Here is an 18,908-nt window from a genome sequence, read left to right as displayed (position 1 = left end):
ACGATCAGCGGTCCGCTTACTGCGCGAGGGTTAGTTCCAACGCCTGCAATGGCCGACGAGACGGGTCGACCTATTGAACGTTGGGAAAACCACAGTTGGGAAGGTCATCCGGCATTCCTGGCTCGGAAGACCGACGCCGACCGCTACTGGCGATGGACAAACGTGGAGTAGAGGCTTCCGGGGTTGACTCTGGGGTCTCATGGATGGTGTGATTTTAACAGGCCTTGCATCTGGGATCTCCGCATCTCGTACCCCACCATCAGTTCAAGTATAAGAGGCACATGCGCCTTTGTACAGTTGAGCCGTCACTGCCTTTCCTCCCTGTCCGACAGACGTAGGTTCCGCAGCTCAATCACGACCTTACTCCGATCTACCTATACCAATATCGCCCATCATGGTCGTTTGGAACCCATGGAAGGAGAACTTGAAGCACACTCCCAAGGAGAGCCTTAACTGGCGTCTCTGGTATGGTGTCTTCGGTAGGTTATCTCACCTCCATGAGACTACACCCAACTAACTCGTCGTAGTTTTCGGTCTCATGGGCGCTGCTCGTGGTATCGACGAGGGCCTCATCGGTACTACGGCCGAACTCGACCCCTTCAAACGCAAGTTCGGACTCGAGGAAGACGGCAGCAAGAGCGAGCACGAGATCGCGGAGCTCCTATCGAACATCACATCCATGGTACAGATGGGTTCCATCTTGGGTTCCCTGATTGCCTTCTTCATCACCGACAAGATTGGTCGTCTCTGGGCTACTCGCCAACTTTGCATTGTCTGGGTTATCGGCATCGTCATCTTCCTCACCAGCTCTATCACTGGCTCCGTTGGACAAATCTACGCCGGCCGCTTCATTGCTGGTATCGGTATCGGACAGACCACCGTCGTCGCGCCCACCTACCTAGCTGAGACCGCACCCAGGGCCATCCGTGGTCTCTGTGTCTGCGCTTTCGCTGGATCAGTCTACATCGGTATCATGCTTGCCTACTTCGCATCTTGGGGTTCCTCCATCCACATCTCGTCTGCCACTGATGCTCAATGGCTCGTACCCAACAGCATGCACATCATGTTCGCCGGTCTCATCTTCACCCTCTCTTGGTTCGCAAAGGAGAGTTCCCGTTGGTTGATCAAGGTCGGTCGCCACGAGGAGGCGCTCGACAACCTCGCACAACTCCGCAACCTCCCCGCCGACCACCCTTACGTCACTTCGGAGATTATGGACATCAACGACCAGCTCAACCGCGAACGCGAAGCCACTATGGGTACATCTTGGCTCGGACCCATCCGTGAGCTTTTCTCCAGCAAGGCCAACCTCTACCGTCTTCAGCTCTCTGTCCTGTCGCAGTTGCTATCGCAATGGTCGGGAGCCAACTCCATCACAATGTAAGTTCGACACTCAGATTCCATTCCTCGCGCACGCAACTAACACGATCCCCAGCTACGCACCCAAGTACTTTGAGATGATGGGCACCAGCGGTCAACAAGAGAAGCTCTTTGCCACAGCCATCTTCGGTGTCGTCAAATTTGTCAGTTCCATGATCTGCGCCTTCTTCCTGATCGACTTCCTCGGCCGTAAGCGCTCTCTCGCCACCGGTATCACACTTCAGCTCCTATCCATGCTCTACATGGCCATCTTCCTACTCATCGACACCGGCGTTGCCGATGGCGTACCCCAGAGCTCCAGCCAAAAGCACGCTGCCATGGGTGCCATCGTCATGATCTACTTCTCCGGTTTCGGTTGGGCGCTCGGATGGAACTCGATCCAGTACCTCATCAACTCCGAGATCTACCCTCTCCGTCTCCGTGCTCTTGGCGGTTCCATCGCCATGACATTCCACTTTGTCAACCAGTACGGTAACTCCAAGGCTGTACCTCTCATGTTCATTTCCATGACCCACGGAGGTACTATGCTGTTCTTCTCCTGCGTCACCGCCGTTGGTCTCGTATGGGTATACTTCTTCCTGCCTGAGACTTCTGGAAAGTCGCTCGAATCTCTCGACGAGATGTTCAACCTTCCTTGGCACCTTATTGGTCGCAAGGGTGCCGAGCTTACAAAGGGTTCTGGCGGTATGGCTGAGATTATGGATGAGTCGGGTGAGAAGGCTGTTGAGTACCAGATGGAGAATGCTGGTGGCGCGGAGCAACAGACTCACCGTGTGGAGCAGAAGGTCTGAGCCACTGCGGCAGTCGTACGAATACCCTGTATATAGCATCGCACACATCAATCGTGTTGCTGGATGTATATGAATGAAGTTATGAACATAAAATCCTTTCCTCATGCATGCGCACGTCTAGTAATCTCTCAATATACTAACAAGTTACAACTACCACATGTACAATCCCACTGCTTTCACCCGATTTCCGTCAAGCATGCAAACTTTTACAGTTGAATTAATACCTATGTTTCCTAAAACAAATGCTGACTTCGACTAAAAGATCATCAGCCTCTTGGGATAACTCAGCGTATACCCACAGTAGGGAGCGACAAGCCAACTCAAACCCGGCGCCAGGTGAGTCAAAGCCTAAAGCTCAACCAATGTGGAGGATAAGCTTTTGGTACCCTAGAGTGATGATAGTATCAGGAAAACGGTCGTCCCCAACGCCTCGCTCGAACCATGATACCCCGCCGCCCCATAACAATGACAATGAAAGATACCCGTGCATAACTTTGGGAAGAAAAGGAAAGGAGCAGCCAAACTACTCACGCCCATATCGCAAGTATCCAAGCCACCAACACACCATCGCACCTAAACCCCACCAGCCAGAGAAGAACGCTTTGACCGCCTGCCTCGCTGACTGCCCTCATCCGTCTCCTCCGCAAGCCACAGCGCAACCTCCAGCTTCGTCGCCGTCACCTGCTCCCCCGCCGCTTTCCTAAACACCCTCATCACCTCCCCCACAACCGTCACGTCGTCCTCCATGAACGTGATCTGGCGCAGAAACGCGTATAGTGACGTACTACCCAACTTGATCTTCCGCTGGATCTTAGCGGTATCCAGACCAACGGTTGTAGGAGTGAGGTGGCTGGAAAGGGAGGCGAAGGCCTCGCAGATATCTTCTTTGGTCGTTGTGCCGTCCCAGAGTTCGAAGTCGAGGGTGGTGATGAAGGTTTCTAGGGAGACGGGGCCGAGGAGGGTTGTGCGTGCTTTTGAGGCTGCGCGAAGGATGGATGGGGTGGAGTGGGTTGAGGAGTGGCTGGAGGGTCTGAATGATTCTATGGTGTCGGACTCCGAGGATGAGTCGGGGATGATTACCGTTTGCTCGACGGTGGTGGCTTCGTCGGTGGTAGGGGGTTTGGAAAGAACAGTTTGCCAGAACCCATGGGTAGGAGTTGCGATGACGACAGACGGCTCGTCGCGCGTTGCATCCTCTGTACTCAGCTCCTCAACAGCAGAGATAGGCTCCTCAGTAATGGGAGGCACCATGCTGCGAAACAGTGGATCAACGGCATCAGGGTCAGCGGTCCAAGTCTCAATATACCTGTTGGCCTTCTCGGCTTTCTTATTCTTATCCTGTTGTTTGGGGACCGGAACTTCGGGTGGCGCTACATGCATAGCCACGAGGTCGTTGTGAAAGTCGCGAGTTTCTTTGGTCTCACCCGAACCGTTGGGCTTGCGGAGAAGAGAGGCGATAAAGTCAGGCTCTTTCTTCTCCGTAGCGACGGACTTCTTCTTGCCAGCTTTAGTAGCCTTCTGGTTGGTCTTTGAGGTCCTTTGCTGCTTGGGCGCAATGACCGGCAGCGAGAGAGGAGTGATATGAAGGGCAGCCAGTCTCTCATGCAAGTCGCGCGCCTCCTGGGTCTCACCTGGGCCGTTAGGCTTGGAAAGAAGAGAGGCGACAAAATCAGGCTTCTTCTTCTCAACCGGAGTGGATATCTGGAGGTCGGCTTTGGTAGCTTTCCGGTTGGTCTTCTGCTGCTTGGGTGCAGTAACCGGCAGCAGGAGAGGAGCGACATGAAGCGCAACTAGCCTTCCATGGAGATCACGAGACTCTGTGGCCACACCAGAGCCATTGGGCCTCGCAAGAAGTGTCGCGACGTATGTGTGTTCTTCTGCTATGACAATTGGGTCGACAGTATCCATCGCAGTCTCCGTAGAGTCGGGCTCGGGAAGCTTTTGAACCACATCGGACTTCGTCGTGGCCATCTCCTTAGGTGCCTCAGATGTCTTAGCGGCCTTCTTCTGAGCCTTGCTAAGCTTCTGCTGCTTGGCTTCAGCGACCGGCAGTACAATGGGAGTAACGTGCATGGCGACCAACTTAGCTTCTTCGTCGCGGGATAGGCGCGAAGGGTAAAGAGCCGAGTTGGGCATCGACAGAATCGCCGAAGGGCTACAAGTCGACTTTTCATCGCCAGTCACCTTGGTCGGCTCGGACGACGTGTCAGTTGCCTCAGCCAGATCTTCAGTCATCGAAGGCTCCTCATCCGCATCATCTGTCGGAGCAGTGACATAGATGTGGGGTAGTGCAGTAATGCCAGCAGCTTCGGAGGAGTCGTCATTGTCTTCAGTGACCTGCTCAGGAGAGGCAAGCTCTTGAACTAATTGGGGAGCGTCTTCGTCTGACTCAGTATCAGGTTCCGTGACCTTATCTGACTCAACGTCGGTGTCAGACTGGGCAGTCTTGGGCGCATCGGTGGACTGGAAGGCAGGTTCAGGGACGCTGTCGGGCATGCGCTGCTCAATGCCGTCGCCGTGAACGTGGGCGGAGCAAGGCTCATGCGCAGAATGTTTGGTATGAATGATGCGCTCAACGACGCCGTCAACAACGCGCTGCTCGACGATGTCGCTGTAGCTGTAGCTTGGGCGCACTATCCGCAGAGGAGCAAGACGTTTCTCTTCAGCGCTAGCTTTCGTCTTCTCCACTGTTGCTTCAATGTCGTGAGTCCGATTGACAGGAGGTGGAAGCGGCTTCCGGTTCTTCTTCGCAGGTCGACGTGTAGGCCGGCTAGCTTGGGCTTTGAGGATCGCGTTCTTGCCCTTAGATGCCAACTCTTGCGTAGCCTTGTTCTTAGCCATTTCGGACTTCCGCCGCTGTACGGCAACCTGTTCAATACGCTTGGCCTCTTTCTCGGCAGCTATTTTCTTGAGAGCTTCTTGTTTGGCGTCAACAGGAGTGTTGGTGTTAGTGCTGTCAACGGTGACGGCATCGGATGCATCGGTGGTAGCATTAGTAGCAGACATCTTGTTAACTGCGTACGTGACTGGCTGGAAGCTTTCGATTTTGTTCTTGCGTGGCTGGGTCTGGTTGAGTTGCAGCAGGCTTATGAACAGAGGTATCTGAAACAGTGAGCAGGCAGTTCAAGAATGTGGGTTGAGTGTGAAACAAACCAGTTGCTTCGTATAGATGGGAATAAAAGTGTTGCTCAGATCTGCTCGTATGAAAGTGGAGTAGAGAGCTGGTTTAGTGAGAGTTCCTCACCGAAAGGGGGTGTTTATATGGGTGAGGCGTGTAAAACTCCACTAAACGCTCAGACCAGGCGTGAATGGAGCTCGTGCTTGAGGTAGTGACAGAAAGCTAGACCGTGACCCGACTATGCGTTAATGAAACAACAGGTGGCGGGTATCAGCTTTCACTGACAAGTTGACGACTACCTGCAGGATGGTGGACTCAACCGCACTCGCCAGGTATTTTTGGACAAGGCGGTCTCCCCGATCACATCTTGTCTCTCTGCGCTTGGAGCCGTGTAGAGACAATCCAAATTTCAGCTAGACTGTCATGGCTGAGACTCATCGAAGCCGCATGACCTTGCGCGCGGTTGCGTCTGGCATGGTCAACACCGTGTTTAATACCGCCAGCTGTGATTCACCTGCGGTGTATCTAAGATTCACATCGGTCCAGAACCAGAGTGGACCCGCGGTGCTATTGATTCGCCAAGCGCCGGAGAGAAAGGAAAACCGCATGATATCGAAAACATGCCATGGAGAGTTCGGACAATTTGAACTGCGTGCTGGGTGTGCGACCAGAGGTTCCTCCACATGGGAACCTAGGAAAATCAGATGCAGCTGACGAGGCTTACGGAACCTCAGAAACGCTACTTCGCGTCCGACCGTGACAGCAATAGTGTTCGAATGGATTTGTGTAGGTTGATGCGCCGACAAGGTGATGACATAAGGAGACAATCGCGTCAGGAAGCTGCTCAAATGCAGTGGCATTCGTCAGCACGGCGCAGCAAAAAGTATCATACCGCCTTACGTCGCGTGTGCTGCAGAAGCACTCAGCTCCGATAACATCTCGAGACATCACTATTGACGTTAAAAAGATGCGGCTGTCGCTTTGCGATGACCAGCATGGTGGTGAGTTGTGGTGGTTGAGGTGTAGAGGTGGCGGGCCACAACCGACTCCCATCCCAATTGCCCCCGGGCCCGACCGACCCCATGATGTATACTGTAGGCAAAAGCAAGAGCAAAAAAACTGATCTCTCCAGCGGGGAATTGAACCCCGGTCTCCCGCGAGTTGCCTGATAGGTGACAAGCGGAAATACTGACCACTATACTACTGAAGATTGATCAACCAGATGGTTGAGTAGGTGGATCGATGGATGAAATCGCAAAATTTTAACTTATAGATTTTTGTGCGTCTTCTTCTGCCTCCAGCGCTACGCTCTACTGGTCTACGCAGACGAAATCGATTGAAAAACAAGACGTGGTTCCCGCTTGGAGGTGGGGCACGAGCCGGACCGGTGGCACCTGCATTCCCAGCCTCAAATCCTCGGCACCTACCAACCACGACAAACACCCACAAACATCACAACAGCGACAAAACTAATAACCGCTGCCTGCTTCAATCATCACGTCTCATCCTTAACAAGTGTCCCTTGGACTATCTGACATGAACGCAAGTGTCTTGCCCCTGAACCCGAAGCGCCGACGGGTCTCTTAGTGGAGACCCCGAAAGAAATGATCCCGAATCTTCAGGCAGTGAGATCGCGGAACGACCTACAGTTGATGAGCGCGCAAGGTAAGATGCGGTGTGGTTCTACCGATGACACGCATGCCCATGTGAGGCATGGGCATTGGAAGCTGCCCCTGCAGCTCGAACCAGGTGCGCGGATCAGCATCGCGAATGATACCGCATCTTGCCACATACGCATACGTGTATTGTGTAGAATGGAAATTGAGGGAACGCTCCATCATTTTATGAATTCAAGTTGAGGCACGAGAGGTGCAGTGTGTTCTCATCGCAAGATGAATATGCAGATCTATCAAATCTGCCTAGGTGGGGAAGGGGAGAGCGCACAAGATGTTTGCCAGAAAAGGCAGTGTAGACGCCCATTCGCGCATGTCCGTCACCATCATCCGGGTATCGTGGAGGCTGAACCGTCGGCTCATGCCGTATCCTATCGGCGTGGAACAGCATTCTCGTGGCGTGTGATGTTGTACTATGCCACGATGTAGCGCTGGGTTACTACGTGCGCGAGGCTATGCAATGGGCTGTAGGCCTAAAGTTACTATACGCGACGAGTGTGAATCTCCCAAATCTGCGAGAGAGCGTCCTGTAATATAACAGAGTGCAGACGCGATGCGCTTCTGCTCAAGATCAATAGTCTGACGCTGTGCCGTTCGACTTGTTCTATTGTAGGCGGAACCGCGTAGACACCAACCCAGGCAGACTGCCCGTGCCATGACCCCGACTCATACCGCCAACAACTCGCAACACCATGACAAAAGGTCGACGATGAGGTCGCAACATTTCCCATTGCGATAGGAGCGGCGACGTCATGTCTGACCGGCAACAGTGTCTACCGGAGAGCACAGAGTGGCTAGCGCTGCAACAGAAGGGAAAGTGAAGGATGGAAGCAGGCAAATCAGAGAAGAAGCGGTGGCTCATAGAGTAAGCTGCACTACCCAAGGTGCGGCGCGGGTCAGCGAGATTGAGCAGACATGGGCAGAGGGCTTGGCTGGGAATTGGAGGTGACGCGTTCTGGAATCTGGGGTCGCCCTGGGCAGGCGGGAGAGACAAAGAGAAGCGGAGTCGCGGGCTGGAGGCCTTGATTCATGGTGTTGTTGGAGCGTCGGATGAAGTCGCGATGGTCGCGACGAGAGGCCCAGCCGCTGATCAACAGGCAAGTCTTTATTGCGATGTCAAATGCACTGCATTGAAGATGCTCACTGCCATCTTGATCTACGGGGGGCATGTCGGCAGGGGTGCAGCAATGCTCAGCAGGACGTCGAGTGGCTGAGCGGGCATGCAGGCGTCCTCCGCCTCAGCGAAGTACGAGCACGTTGGCGCCCTCTTCTCCCACCGCCCGTTCAGCCCACGTCTTCGCTCGCTACTGCTCTGCTCTTATTGCTATTCAATAAGAACGAACGGCATCTTGTCCTGGTCGCTCGTTGTTGTTTTTCCCACCAGCTGGAACCATTGCGCCGTGCACCTGCCGCTTCGCCCCGGCTATCCACCTGCACTCGACGGACCGAAGCGATCTGCACCGCGTCAGGCTGAATAGCAGACAGCCAGGCGCCAGTGAGGCTCATATCGCATTCTGGAATTCGACAATAACTAGCCTCGACGTTTGCCACAGTCACTCGTTTATTCATCGTTCGCGCGCTTCTGCTCTGCATGCCGACGTCTTCTTGGTTGCTCGCTCCCACTGCGCGAGAGTCATAGCAGAGACGCCAGGCACTACCCGAGACGCGAACCAGGCACCCCGCCGCGCAAGGCGCGAACCACCGACTCAATGCGCTCTAGCAACAAGAGCTATCACAACATCAGCGAGTCGGGCCATGAGAAGAGAGAGGGCACGCCGTGGTACTGGCGCCTTATAGCCCTGGCTGCGTCATGGATGATACTCGGAGGGTGAGTGCTTGCGATGCGATGCGTCTCGAGGCGGCTCAGACGAAAGCATGCTAACGCCTCGAAGCTACCTCATACTGCCCGGCCTCTACAGAGAAACATACGAGCTCAAGTTCAGCCGAGCAGTCCTCTCTGTCTTTGTTGTCGCGCTCCTTACAGCCGGCTACTCGTTCACAGCACTGCTCTGCTTCGCCTGTCGCAATGAGCGCTTCCAAGCCGACGGCGTCTTCCTGTAAGGCCTCCATGCCTCCACCAACAGCGGAATACTAACCATATGTGTAGACCTGCGCTCACATCTTCCGCACTCGGCCTTATCTCGATAGCCTACAACTTCGTCTCCTCGCCCAACTACCACTGGGGAAATGCCGCCATAAGCGGCACCGTCATCAGCGCCGCCGGAACAATCCTCTACAGTTCCCTCCTCCTCTGGACATACCGCCGCATAGTCAAGTCCAAGCGACAAACCGACACACGCCAGAACCTCTGGTCCGACCAAAACTACTACAACAACTTCATCCCAAACATGTACCCCACCGCCATGCGCTCGCCCTCCCAGCCACCCGCCGCCCTATACTCCGAAGACGACCGCGTGAACCAGCAAATGGCTCTCCTCCTCAAATCAGGAGATCCGCGACCGAGTCCTGACATAAACACCACTTTCAGAATAGATCTGCCAGAAGACAGGGAACAACAGGCAAGGCACCAGCACAGTCAGGAGTTGGTGGGCACACCCGCACAAACACATGGCGATTGGGGCCGCGACCGATCAGACAGCAGACCCGATAGTCTCAGCGAACAATGGACACAATATGGCCGCGGACGAAGCGAGAACCGCCCATCTAGTACAGAGGGGAGAGGCAGTCACTCGCGCAACCTCAGCCGGGAAGAGCGGAGGCGCGAGATCGAGCTTGGTCAAATACGCGTATGATCATCTCTGTCTTTAGGCTCAGTTCCCATCTCTATCGTCCTTTCACGCAAAACTACGCATTCTCTACGCACACGGATAAGCGTCGGTGTTCCGGGCTTCGGCGCTTTTCGAGTTTCTTTCGCGGATCTGATACCTTTGTGTATTTCTATCATTATAACTGGGACTATCTGGGGGTTGGGGGACGATGTACATGTTGCATGATTGCTTTTGGGGCATATTATGGCGGAGTAGATTCTTTGTGTTTTTGTGTTGTTCTTACTATCTAGTGGAATCGAATCGATATTACTACCACGTCCTTTGGTCGCTGTCAACGTCCTGCTTTCATTGATGTCAACAATATTACCAGCGTCTTTATCGACCGTCGCCCCACTCCCTTCCCTCGCCATCCCTCGGCTGCATGTCCGCCTATCTCCATAGCCCCATACCTCCTCCTCAATGCTAAGCCAAGGTCCTCCACCTCGGGCCTCCTCTACACACACAAAGAAAAAAACCTCATCATCTTGAAACACCCATTCTCTCTCCCCCGAACCCGTTCCTCGGCTAGTCGCCCCTATCGCAACGACCGCATCTGCAACCACGATCAGCCTTATCACCAGCCCCCCGTCCCATAATCACATAATCACACTCCCGGGGCCGCCGCTTCTGTAACCCTCAGGAGATGAGATAATCGGGAAAGCATCGGGAAACCGGCATGTTCGTGGGGCGGCCGACTCGGTGACCTTCGGGCACTTGGGGTATCTGTCACGTTCAATTCGCCTTTGTTGGTATGTTGGCATGTTGCTATATCGTGTTCCTTATCGTGCAACCATTCGTTGCGCGGCTTTCTCCGCGATACGGGCGTGTATTGATATGTTGATTTGATGGCGGGGAGACTCACCGCAACGACCTTTTTTGTTATTTGGTAGGTTGGTAGATGGATATTGTGGCGGCGCCTAGATGCGAGATGGAGGTGAGCGTAAGCACGTATCCGCGATGCAGGGTGGGCGGGTCAGCTGACGTTCAAGCGAGCGCGTGGGTAGATTGGCTGATGAGGCGAGTGTGGACGTTCTGGTGAAGGTCTGTGGCGGTGTAGAGTTTGAGAAGGGAATAGACGGTACATCTGCTAGTTACCAACCCGCAGAACATGACATGGAAGTTACAGTCAAATGTTCGTGTCTTGCTAATGAAACTCGTTATCGCTATTTTGACCTGTTGTATGCTTCTAGGTCTATCATCTACCATGTGTTTTGGTAATGATTCAAAACTCTGTTGTTTCGGTTTCCTGTTCGATCTTTGTTGCAGTTCTCTATAGCTTGATAGCAAACTGCTTCAGGTACTCGTAATGCTCAACATTAGCGGCAACGGTATCCCGGATCTGCTTCGCGCCCTCCTCGCCATACTTCTCCTTCCACTCGGCGAAGAGCTGGTCGTCACTCTTTGGCTCCTTCTTCTACTCATTGTTAGCAAACGTCTTCTTTTCAACTGATTCTGTTATAATATAGCTTGTTAAAACTTACGTGAGTGCGTTCCCTCAGACGATCACTGTCCAGAGCATCCTCATGGAAACCCTTCCACTTCTCAAACGCCTCCTTGGCCTTGTCTTGGTCCTTCTCCGTGTCCCATACGAGCATATTTGGGTCCCACTCGATTCCTGTAGTCTTGCAGAATGCCTCAATCATGCCGGATGGGTTGTCGAGCAGATCATCTGCATCAATGACGCAAATCTCGACGCCACCGGTGTGGCCGTTTGCCTGGTCGTTGGCGTCAACCTCCTTTTGACCAGCGAACTTGGGACCGATTTGACCCTCAGAGCGCAGGTAGTCGAACAGGCGGCGGAGCTCGTCGTAGCCGGCTTCATCCTCACGGAAGTTGTAGAAGCCAGTCATTTTGTCTAGCGGGGGAATGGTGCAGCGGTAGTAAGATGGGATGGAGAATTTCGGGTGGCGGATGAGGAAGGTAAAGTGGTAGGTTGCCAACAAGTCCTTGGGAATAACGGTCGGGTTGTTGGGCTCGCCTTTTGTGTCGTATGGGTAGGGAGGCTTGGAAGGATCGCTACGAGTGGTGACAGGCGAGAGCTCGGTGGTGTTTGTTCCTACGCCGCGGCGGTAGTTGGACAGAGATGGTGCGATGGTCGCGGGCTTGCCGACGGGAGGAATCCAGTATTGGGCCATATCTTTGATGAAAGCGCGCTTGCCCTGTAAGAGGTGAGTATGGACTTCTTCTAGAAGACCTCATTTTGCGCCTTAGAGATCTTCGTCGAATGGGCTGTCGTAAGGCTGAAGTCAAGGCAATAAGAGTTGGTGGGAACGTAATGCTTCGGCGGTATTTCGGGCATGTGAAAGACCACATTCCTGAGGTTTTCAAGCCGAGGGGTCGTTTTCGGCTCATTGGAATTGGTGCGCTCGCTTTGAAAGGCCGAGATGTTGTGTAAGATGGGCTGGAAAGAACGCGTGGGATGATTGCAGTAGGGGCGGGGTTGATTGGGATCTGACTGGCGGGCGGATGGCTGAGGCACACAACACGCAATAGCGGCCAAGATGACGAGATTGCGAATATAAGATATCGATTGGATGTGTAGGAACGAAAATGTGAGGGGAAATGGTACGACGCTGAGGAGAAACATGAAAAGCATTAGTGAACGAACCTCGGAGTTCTCTCTCGCAATGCGATCAAAGATGGTCCTGTATGTGCTGTCCTCGTAGCCAGACTCTTTCCTGGCCTTGGGGTCATTCTCATAACGCTCCGCAAGACGCTCAGGTCCAAAGTAGTAGGCATCGCCGAAAGGCTCGTGAACACATTGCAGTGTGTCGTGACGGGTCATGAACACCTAGAGGATTGTTAGAACCCAGAATTGGGCGAGATACGGCGAAGCCAAGCATACCCGCTCAAAGGCCGTCGAGCAGGCCCTCGGATGAGTAGCCACAAAGATAGGCTTGCTCGTCATCGTCGCGGCTTCTCGACTCTGGTAGGATCTGTATTCCAAGTATCCTAGGGTGGTGACTGAGAAATACAGTCGGTGGTATTGGTGAAGAACAAGTCCAGATATATTCCAAGCTGAACAGCGACGCACCTACCGCGAAAAGTAAGAGGGGCACTAGCAGATTCTTATACCTGAGCCCCAGACAGAAACTGCCGCCGATCAACGATTGCCAGATGGAGCCCACAATTGCTGTTCGTTGAGCAGCAATCCCTACCGGCAACACGGATTAACAGGTACTAGTGGACCCAACCATGCAGTGTTGGCAGCTTCAATCAAAGGGTCCGGATGGACTGGACGCCTCACATGGGCGGCAGTCACACCCGCGAACGTGGCGTGAGGGCGATGCAGGTAATGCGGTTGCCCTGTCCCGATGCCAGGGTGGAATTGGCCAAAAGGGTTCGTATGGTGTTTTCTAGCAGCATGCATGATGTCACTGGCGGGATTGGTGGACGGAAGGTGTCGTGGTGGGGAGTGCCGTGCCCCTCACTAGCATGGCTAAGCCCGAGGTGCCGACGGTTCCTCGCCAAACTCCATCCCCTTTCAGTGCCGTTTGCGCCTCGCGCGCCATATTGTTGGATGCTATTATTGCGCACCTTTAGGCCTATCTCTCTGACGGCTCTGAGCCACAGCTACTCATGCAGCTAAAAGCACGACATATAGTGGCTGCATTTCGCAATCTAACACTGCCTGCGCCAAACAAAACCGCTCGACACCACAGCTTGCTACGTTGTGCCGGTTTGTACGTGATAATCTACTGGAACGCTGCTGCTATACTGCCCAGGCGTCTTTCTAGATCTCTGAAAGAAGAGAGGAAGGGACAATGGAGTTTCAAGTTTTTTTCCGCAGTCCCACACCTCGGTTCGCTGTACCTACCTTACCGGTATGAGGCAAAGGGGCCTCGTGTACGCTTCCATCATTCATTTGCGATGGTAAATATAAGGGCAAGGGATCTGGACGTACGAGAAACATTGAATCTGACAGATTTTCAACATCGATAGACAACAAGATGAGCATTTCTGCGACCAGATACGCCGGAGTCTTGCTACTACGGACCAACAGCCAATCTCATCTTCAACAAATCCTTTTCCAAAATCTCCTCCTTCTTCCCGGTCAACTCCTCCATATCCCAACACGCACTAACATACCTCCCACCGAGCCACTGCCTCCTCTGCGCTCCCAACCACATCAACGTATCGCCCGCCAACTCCGGCGTATCAACAAGCCACTCATGCATATGTCCCGGCATACCCAGCGCCAACTCTGTCTGTATGCCTCCCGGATGCACAGCCATAGCCAGCATACCATCCTTGCCCTCGCCATGGTCCTGGTCAATGAACTCTGTCAATCGGAGTGAAGCCAGCTTAGCTGGTCCGTACGAAGAGCTCTGCGGAACAATCATGACAGCGCCGATGGAGGTTATATTGATAATGATCTTGGAGCCGGCGAGGAGGTGGGGCCAGAATGCGCGGGTTACGAGGTAGCTTCCTTTTACGCTGACTTCGTAGTCGCGCCACCATTCATCCGGGTCGGTGTCTGGGATACCAGCGAAAGAAGCGAGACTGCCCGCATTGTTGATCAAGACGTCGAGGCGGCCGTCGAACTTCTCGGTGACGAGCTTAGCAGCAGCGTCTACGCTGTCTTTGCTGGTGACATCGAGATTTAGTGCTAGGACCTGTGGTTCAAGACGGCCTGCAGATTTGGCTGCGGCTTGGACGTCTTTGACCACGGTGGAGAGGTTGGATCTCGCACCGAGTATTATGCCCGAGGCACCTGCTTTTGCGTAACTCAGGGCTGTGGCACGGCCGACGCCTTTTGAGGCACCGTGGATCAAGACGTGCTTTCCTTGGAGATTGAAGTTGGACGGAAATATGTATGGGTAAGTGTCGTGACGGTCTGTAGCCACGAAATTCAGGCCTAGCAGATGTGTGTTAGATGCGTACTTGCGATGGAGAAAGGCTTGAGTGAAGGTTTAGTACCATTGGAGGCGCGGCTTTCACCGAAATCTTTGGACATGATAGGTTTTGCTGGATTCAAGAGTAATTCGAAGTAGCAGAAGTCTGAATGTTCGTTCAATGCTCGAGAGTGAATTCTTGTAATGGCAGCGTATATAGTACTGCAGAACTAGATGTTGTATGACGTAACCTAGGCCCCCACTCGGTATGGCACAGGATGCAAACTAGGATCACGGCGGTATGCAAGGAGTTACCGGACATAGCTATTCGGCAGTTGTCATAGAAAGAAACGCGTTGTATGAAAGTAAAATGAAATTCGTGAATTGATTAAGTCTATACCCCATGCGCTTACTTGCTCAACGCTAGTATTCTTTCAACAGCCCTCTCCGCCGCGATCATAACACCCATAACAGGGTTCGTGGTCAGAGGCGGCACGATACTCGCATCGATAACGAACAAGTTCTGCATCCCAATCACCTTCGTATCCGTGTCAATGCAGGCCTCCATCCTGCAACTGCTGCTCCAATGTTGCACATTGCCAAGTGTGAACGCGCTTGGCGTGGTCAGATAAGTCGCAATCTGCTCGATAGTCGAGTTCTTTGCAACGTTGAGCGGGTTGAGGGTATCTGGCAGAGCTTGGAAGATGTTGTAGACGAACGTCGCAATCGCGGTCGCATCGCGGGGGTCGGCGTAGAAGTTTGATGAGGGAAGAGCGATACCTCTGGCATCGAGGTTTACGCGGCCGACGGATCGGAGACCAGAAGTGCCGTAGACGTTGAGTGTGATGGTTCCGTTCTGCGTGAGGCCCATTGATCCAGCAGAGTCAATGGTACCCTGGCAGCCCACTACATCATCGCCTTGCTGAATGTAGTCCCAGAAAGCACTCGTTTGGGAGGCGAACGTGTAAGGACCAGATCGTTCGTTGAGGTACAGATCGACGTCGGCTTGCGGTGGGTTGGAGTAGTCGTAAGCATACGAGGCAATCTCGTCAGATTGAAGCTCGATAAAGGTGTTTGGGTTATCGAAGACACCGTTGCCGACAGCGGTGTTGTTGATCCAGTCTTGAGAAGGAACTGTAACATGACCGTTCTTTGAGAGATTTGTCAGGGTCGCTGGCTCACCGATGCCAGACCACATCAACAGCTGAGGGCTAAGAAGAGCACCAGCTGAAGAGATGACCATACCGCCTTCCTTGATGCAGATGCTGGAAGAGTTCTCTGCTCCGTTGGTCTGAACGTCGACGCCAGTCGCTACGCCGCCCTCTCGACGAACACGCAAGACTTTAGTGCCGGTTTGGAAGGCGAAGTTGGAGCGAGCCAGGGCCGACTGTAAGTATGTCTTGACTGGACCACTCCTTTGCCCGTCCTCGTAGTACCAGATCGGGTGGCCGAACACCTTGGTCTTGTTGTGGTTCTCGATGCCATCGTTCAGGCCAACCTCTGCGAAACCCGCGCCATCAACAAGCCACTGCTTCGCAGCATCGTAACCGCTCTGCAAATACCTCTTGCCGTCTCTTGAAGGGCTGTCTGTGTTTGGCTGTTTCGCTCTGACCTTGTTGATTGCGCATTGCATGTCGTCATTCTTCCAGCCTTGGGGGAAGTAGCGATCCCAGTCGCTCGCGGGTGGCTGGAAGAACAGTCCAGCGTTGATTGCGGAGTTACCACCGACGGTGCATCCTTGAAACGCGTTGACGACATCAGAAGCGCATGTCAAATTTCCTTCACCGGAATTCGAGAAGATGGATTTGTACAGCCCGGGAACATCAACGCGGCTGAGTTCAGTTCCGTTTAGCCATTCTGGGCGAGCACGACCGCCGGTCACGTAGTACGACGGGCCGCCCTGCTCTAGTAGTAGAGTCTTCTTGCCGGCTTCGCTCATGCGGTCCGCTGTAACGATACCCGCTGGACCAGAACCTGGAGGATGTCAGACTGATGCCAGATTTTGAATGCAGATGATCAAGCTTACCAACGACAATGACATCCCATTCACCACCAGCGCATTGCTCTGCCGCAGCATAGCTCGCGAACGCAGCGACCGGTAACAGAACCTTCAACATATGAGTCGCTACCATGATGCCTTCTCTTTGATTTCGGAGGTGTTGTTTGTCCTATGTTGCGAGGCTATAGCTCCTGCCGTGACAAGGCCGAAGGCTGACTTTAAGCATCTCATCTCACCCTCAGCTCCTAGCAAGTACGCTTACCCTAGCCTCGAGCTCTAAAGCACGGTGATGTACAAGTACCACCATGCTAAGCAAATTTGCAGCGTGAAGCTGGAGCCGACATCACCGAACACGAAGAGGTATGACGCCGTTTACGGGGTGGAGCGTGCGCAGGCCTAAAGCATCGCCCAGATGCGGGCGCTTTACCTCTTCGCACGGGCTATGAGCGCATAGATCTCGCACCGGTCGATGGTCGTGGAAGCTTAAGAATCATCGCTCCGACGGATTGGGTGCGTGGCGGTCGTTGCGTGGTTATTTTGGGACATCGGCGGCGAGCTGAAGGTGTGGCGAAGTTGCATCGTGAGGGGTCCGGCCTGTCAGGAAGAAGCCCAACGTTAGCGGAAGGTGCGGCTGAGGTTGTGACTTTGCGTCAGTCACCTAGATCTTGACTCCAGTATTTTCTTCTTTCGACCCCTCTGTTACTCGCATCGCAGACGGCGAGATTGGGTAAAAAAAAGCTTGAGAAGCTTGTCGCATGCAACCTGCCCGCTCGGGCCGCTCGGAAGGATTGATTGTGGGACCATCGTATGGGGCAAGGGCTACCTGGCGCGACGTTGCAATGCACATGGCATGTGGACGGGAACCGTGCAAGCGTGCGGGAAGTATTGACAGTCATTCAGTGGTGTCTTTCGCTGTCGACGTAGTCATAGTTTAGTCTTAGTCGCCATAGAGTCACGCGACGCATTTCTCAACACCTACCTCGATATCTTCGGTTTCTACGACGCGCAGGATCGTGATCAGCATTGATTACCTCGCGGTCATCTCTGCATGCGACATGTAGTCGCTATGCCACACGCAATCTCATCAAGATGAAGGAGGTCTACTCTCACACCTTGCGCGGTAATCCCGCAATGATCATGGTCAGAGCCGCATAGGGGTACGCCTCGAAACTCACGATGGCAGGATCTTACCCAAGAAAGACACGGGTAGAATGCCCAGTAAGACGCGGCAGACAGAGGTACGCAGATGGCATGCGAAAGCCGACAGTTGTTCTTCGCCCTCGACTTATTCAGTGTTGGTCAGAGACGAGCCACCCATACACGATTCGGTTCAGGATCACTGCAGTCTCATGGGAATCATACATCGCCGTCATCGATCGCGCGACGTGTAGAAGAACACCTCACATAGAGGGTGCGACTCATCTTGGAGTCATGATACAGTATGGTATTTAAGCCCCGAAAACATACTTCATCCAATTCATACCACCGTCAAGAAGCAAACACAACCCCGCAGACTTAATTTCTACCTCACCAGCACGGAAAGCCCTCACTTCAACCAGCAGCTGATAAGCACACCTTTCGAATCAGGATTATGGCCTCAAATTATGGCAAGAAGTTGGAATTCGCTTACGTGCCGCCTCATCTCGAAACAAGATATGCGCCGGCAGCACTGAGAATTAAAGGTAGAGGCATTGTGAACAGCCTACATAACACAGAGCTAATAGATAGTAGGACTTCTCAACAAAACAAACGAATCTGGCGGAGCCAAATACTATATTCAAGTTAAAAAAGCGAAGGACGGGGTTTCAGGTTTCACAGCCAACATTCTCGACGAGAACAGGAAATCGATCTTCGCCAAGAGAGCGATTTCAGGCCATGACGAGTACGGCAAACCAATCTACAAAACGAGAATGATCTCAGGCCATGACGAGGAGGAAGCGTTCGAAGAATTGGCACGTGTACTGGAGTACGACGTAAACATCAACGAGGCTTACAGCTTTAAGGCCGCCTTCATGGAAAAAAGGACGGATACCAAATGCTACTTTCACGTGCGAGAGGGAGATGTAGGCTGCACGACATCTAAAGAGGCAATCATCACACTAGTTAATCTCAGTGGATCCGAGGTTGAGGCGAGTGCCTTTCTTTCGGAATGGATGGGGTGGGCAGTCAGAAAATTGAATGGAAAACGTCCAAAAGGGAAAGGGAGTGGAGAGGTTAATGGAAAGGAGAGTGGTGAGGACGACGAAGGAGAGAGTAAAGAGGAAGGAGGTCATGAAAAGGCGAATCAGGGTAAGAAACGGGACAAGTTGTCCTCTGGACAACCCAGCTAGGGTAGAGCACACTT

General features: G+C 53.3%; 7 protein-coding genes and 1 non-coding gene across 8 annotated transcripts; 3 read left to right on the top strand and 5 right to left on the bottom strand.

Annotated features, from left to right (window-relative positions):
* Window positions 1-394: 394 nt before the first annotated feature.
* J4E83_004672 (uncharacterized protein) lies at window positions 395-2,171 on the top strand (the record flags this gene model as incomplete). The annotated part of the gene is made up of 3 exons (XM_049331598.1): window positions 395-479; window positions 528-1,380; window positions 1,436-2,171. The coding sequence occupies 3 exons, from the start codon at window positions 395-397 to the stop codon at window positions 2,169-2,171; spliced, it is 1,674 nt and encodes a 557-aa protein (XP_049189372.1).
* Window positions 2,172-2,744: 573 nt separating this feature from the next.
* J4E83_004671 (uncharacterized protein) lies at window positions 2,745-5,177 on the bottom strand (the record flags this gene model as incomplete). The annotated part of the gene is made up of 1 exon (XM_049331597.1): window positions 2,745-5,177. One exon carries the CDS (start codon window positions 5,175-5,177, stop codon window positions 2,745-2,747), a length of 2,433 nt encoding a protein of 810 aa, XP_049189371.1.
* A 1,236-nt stretch (window positions 5,178-6,413) lies between these two features.
* J4E83_004670 lies at window positions 6,414-6,499 on the bottom strand. The gene has a single exon. It is a non-coding gene; the product is annotated as a tRNA-Asp (tRNA).
* A 2,172-nt stretch (window positions 6,500-8,671) lies between these two features.
* Window positions 8,672-9,715, top strand: J4E83_004669 (uncharacterized protein; the record flags this gene model as incomplete). Its single annotated transcript, XM_049331596.1, has 3 exons — window positions 8,672-8,790; window positions 8,855-9,019; window positions 9,070-9,715. 3 exons carry the CDS (start codon window positions 8,672-8,674, stop codon window positions 9,713-9,715), a joined length of 930 nt encoding a protein of 309 aa, XP_049189370.1.
* A 1,285-nt stretch (window positions 9,716-11,000) lies between these two features.
* Window positions 11,001-12,515, bottom strand: J4E83_004668 (uncharacterized protein; the record flags this gene model as incomplete). Its single annotated transcript, XM_049331595.1, has 3 exons — window positions 11,001-11,144; window positions 11,212-11,889; window positions 12,339-12,515. The coding sequence occupies 3 exons, from the start codon at window positions 12,513-12,515 to the stop codon at window positions 11,001-11,003; spliced, it is 999 nt and encodes a 332-aa protein (XP_049189369.1).
* A 1,204-nt stretch (window positions 12,516-13,719) lies between these two features.
* Window positions 13,720-14,687, bottom strand: J4E83_004667 (uncharacterized protein; the record flags this gene model as incomplete). Its single annotated transcript, XM_049331594.1, has 2 exons — window positions 13,720-14,588; window positions 14,651-14,687. The coding sequence occupies 2 exons, from the start codon at window positions 14,685-14,687 to the stop codon at window positions 13,720-13,722; spliced, it is 906 nt and encodes a 301-aa protein (XP_049189368.1).
* A 287-nt stretch (window positions 14,688-14,974) lies between these two features.
* J4E83_004666 (uncharacterized protein) lies at window positions 14,975-16,682 on the bottom strand (the record flags this gene model as incomplete). The annotated part of the gene is made up of 2 exons (XM_049331593.1): window positions 14,975-16,539; window positions 16,592-16,682. 2 exons carry the CDS (start codon window positions 16,680-16,682, stop codon window positions 14,975-14,977), a joined length of 1,656 nt encoding a protein of 551 aa, XP_049189367.1.
* Window positions 16,683-18,155: 1,473 nt separating this feature from the next.
* On the top strand, window positions 18,156-18,894 carry J4E83_004665 (uncharacterized protein; the record flags this gene model as incomplete). Its single annotated transcript, XM_049331592.1, has 2 exons — window positions 18,156-18,246; window positions 18,296-18,894. The coding sequence occupies 2 exons, from the start codon at window positions 18,156-18,158 to the stop codon at window positions 18,892-18,894; spliced, it is 690 nt and encodes a 229-aa protein (XP_049189366.1).
* Window positions 18,895-18,908: the final 14 nt, after the last annotated feature.

This window comes from Alternaria metachromatica (genome assembly GCF_023757995.1).
Source record: "Alternaria metachromatica strain BMP 0045 chromosome Unknown scaffold_8, whole genome shotgun sequence".
In the NCBI taxonomy this organism is placed as follows: Eukaryota; Fungi; Ascomycota; class Dothideomycetes; order Pleosporales; family Pleosporaceae; genus Alternaria; species Alternaria metachromatica.
The sequence above is the reverse complement of the archived record's forward strand: the minus strand, read 5'-3'. Positions and strand labels throughout refer to the sequence as shown.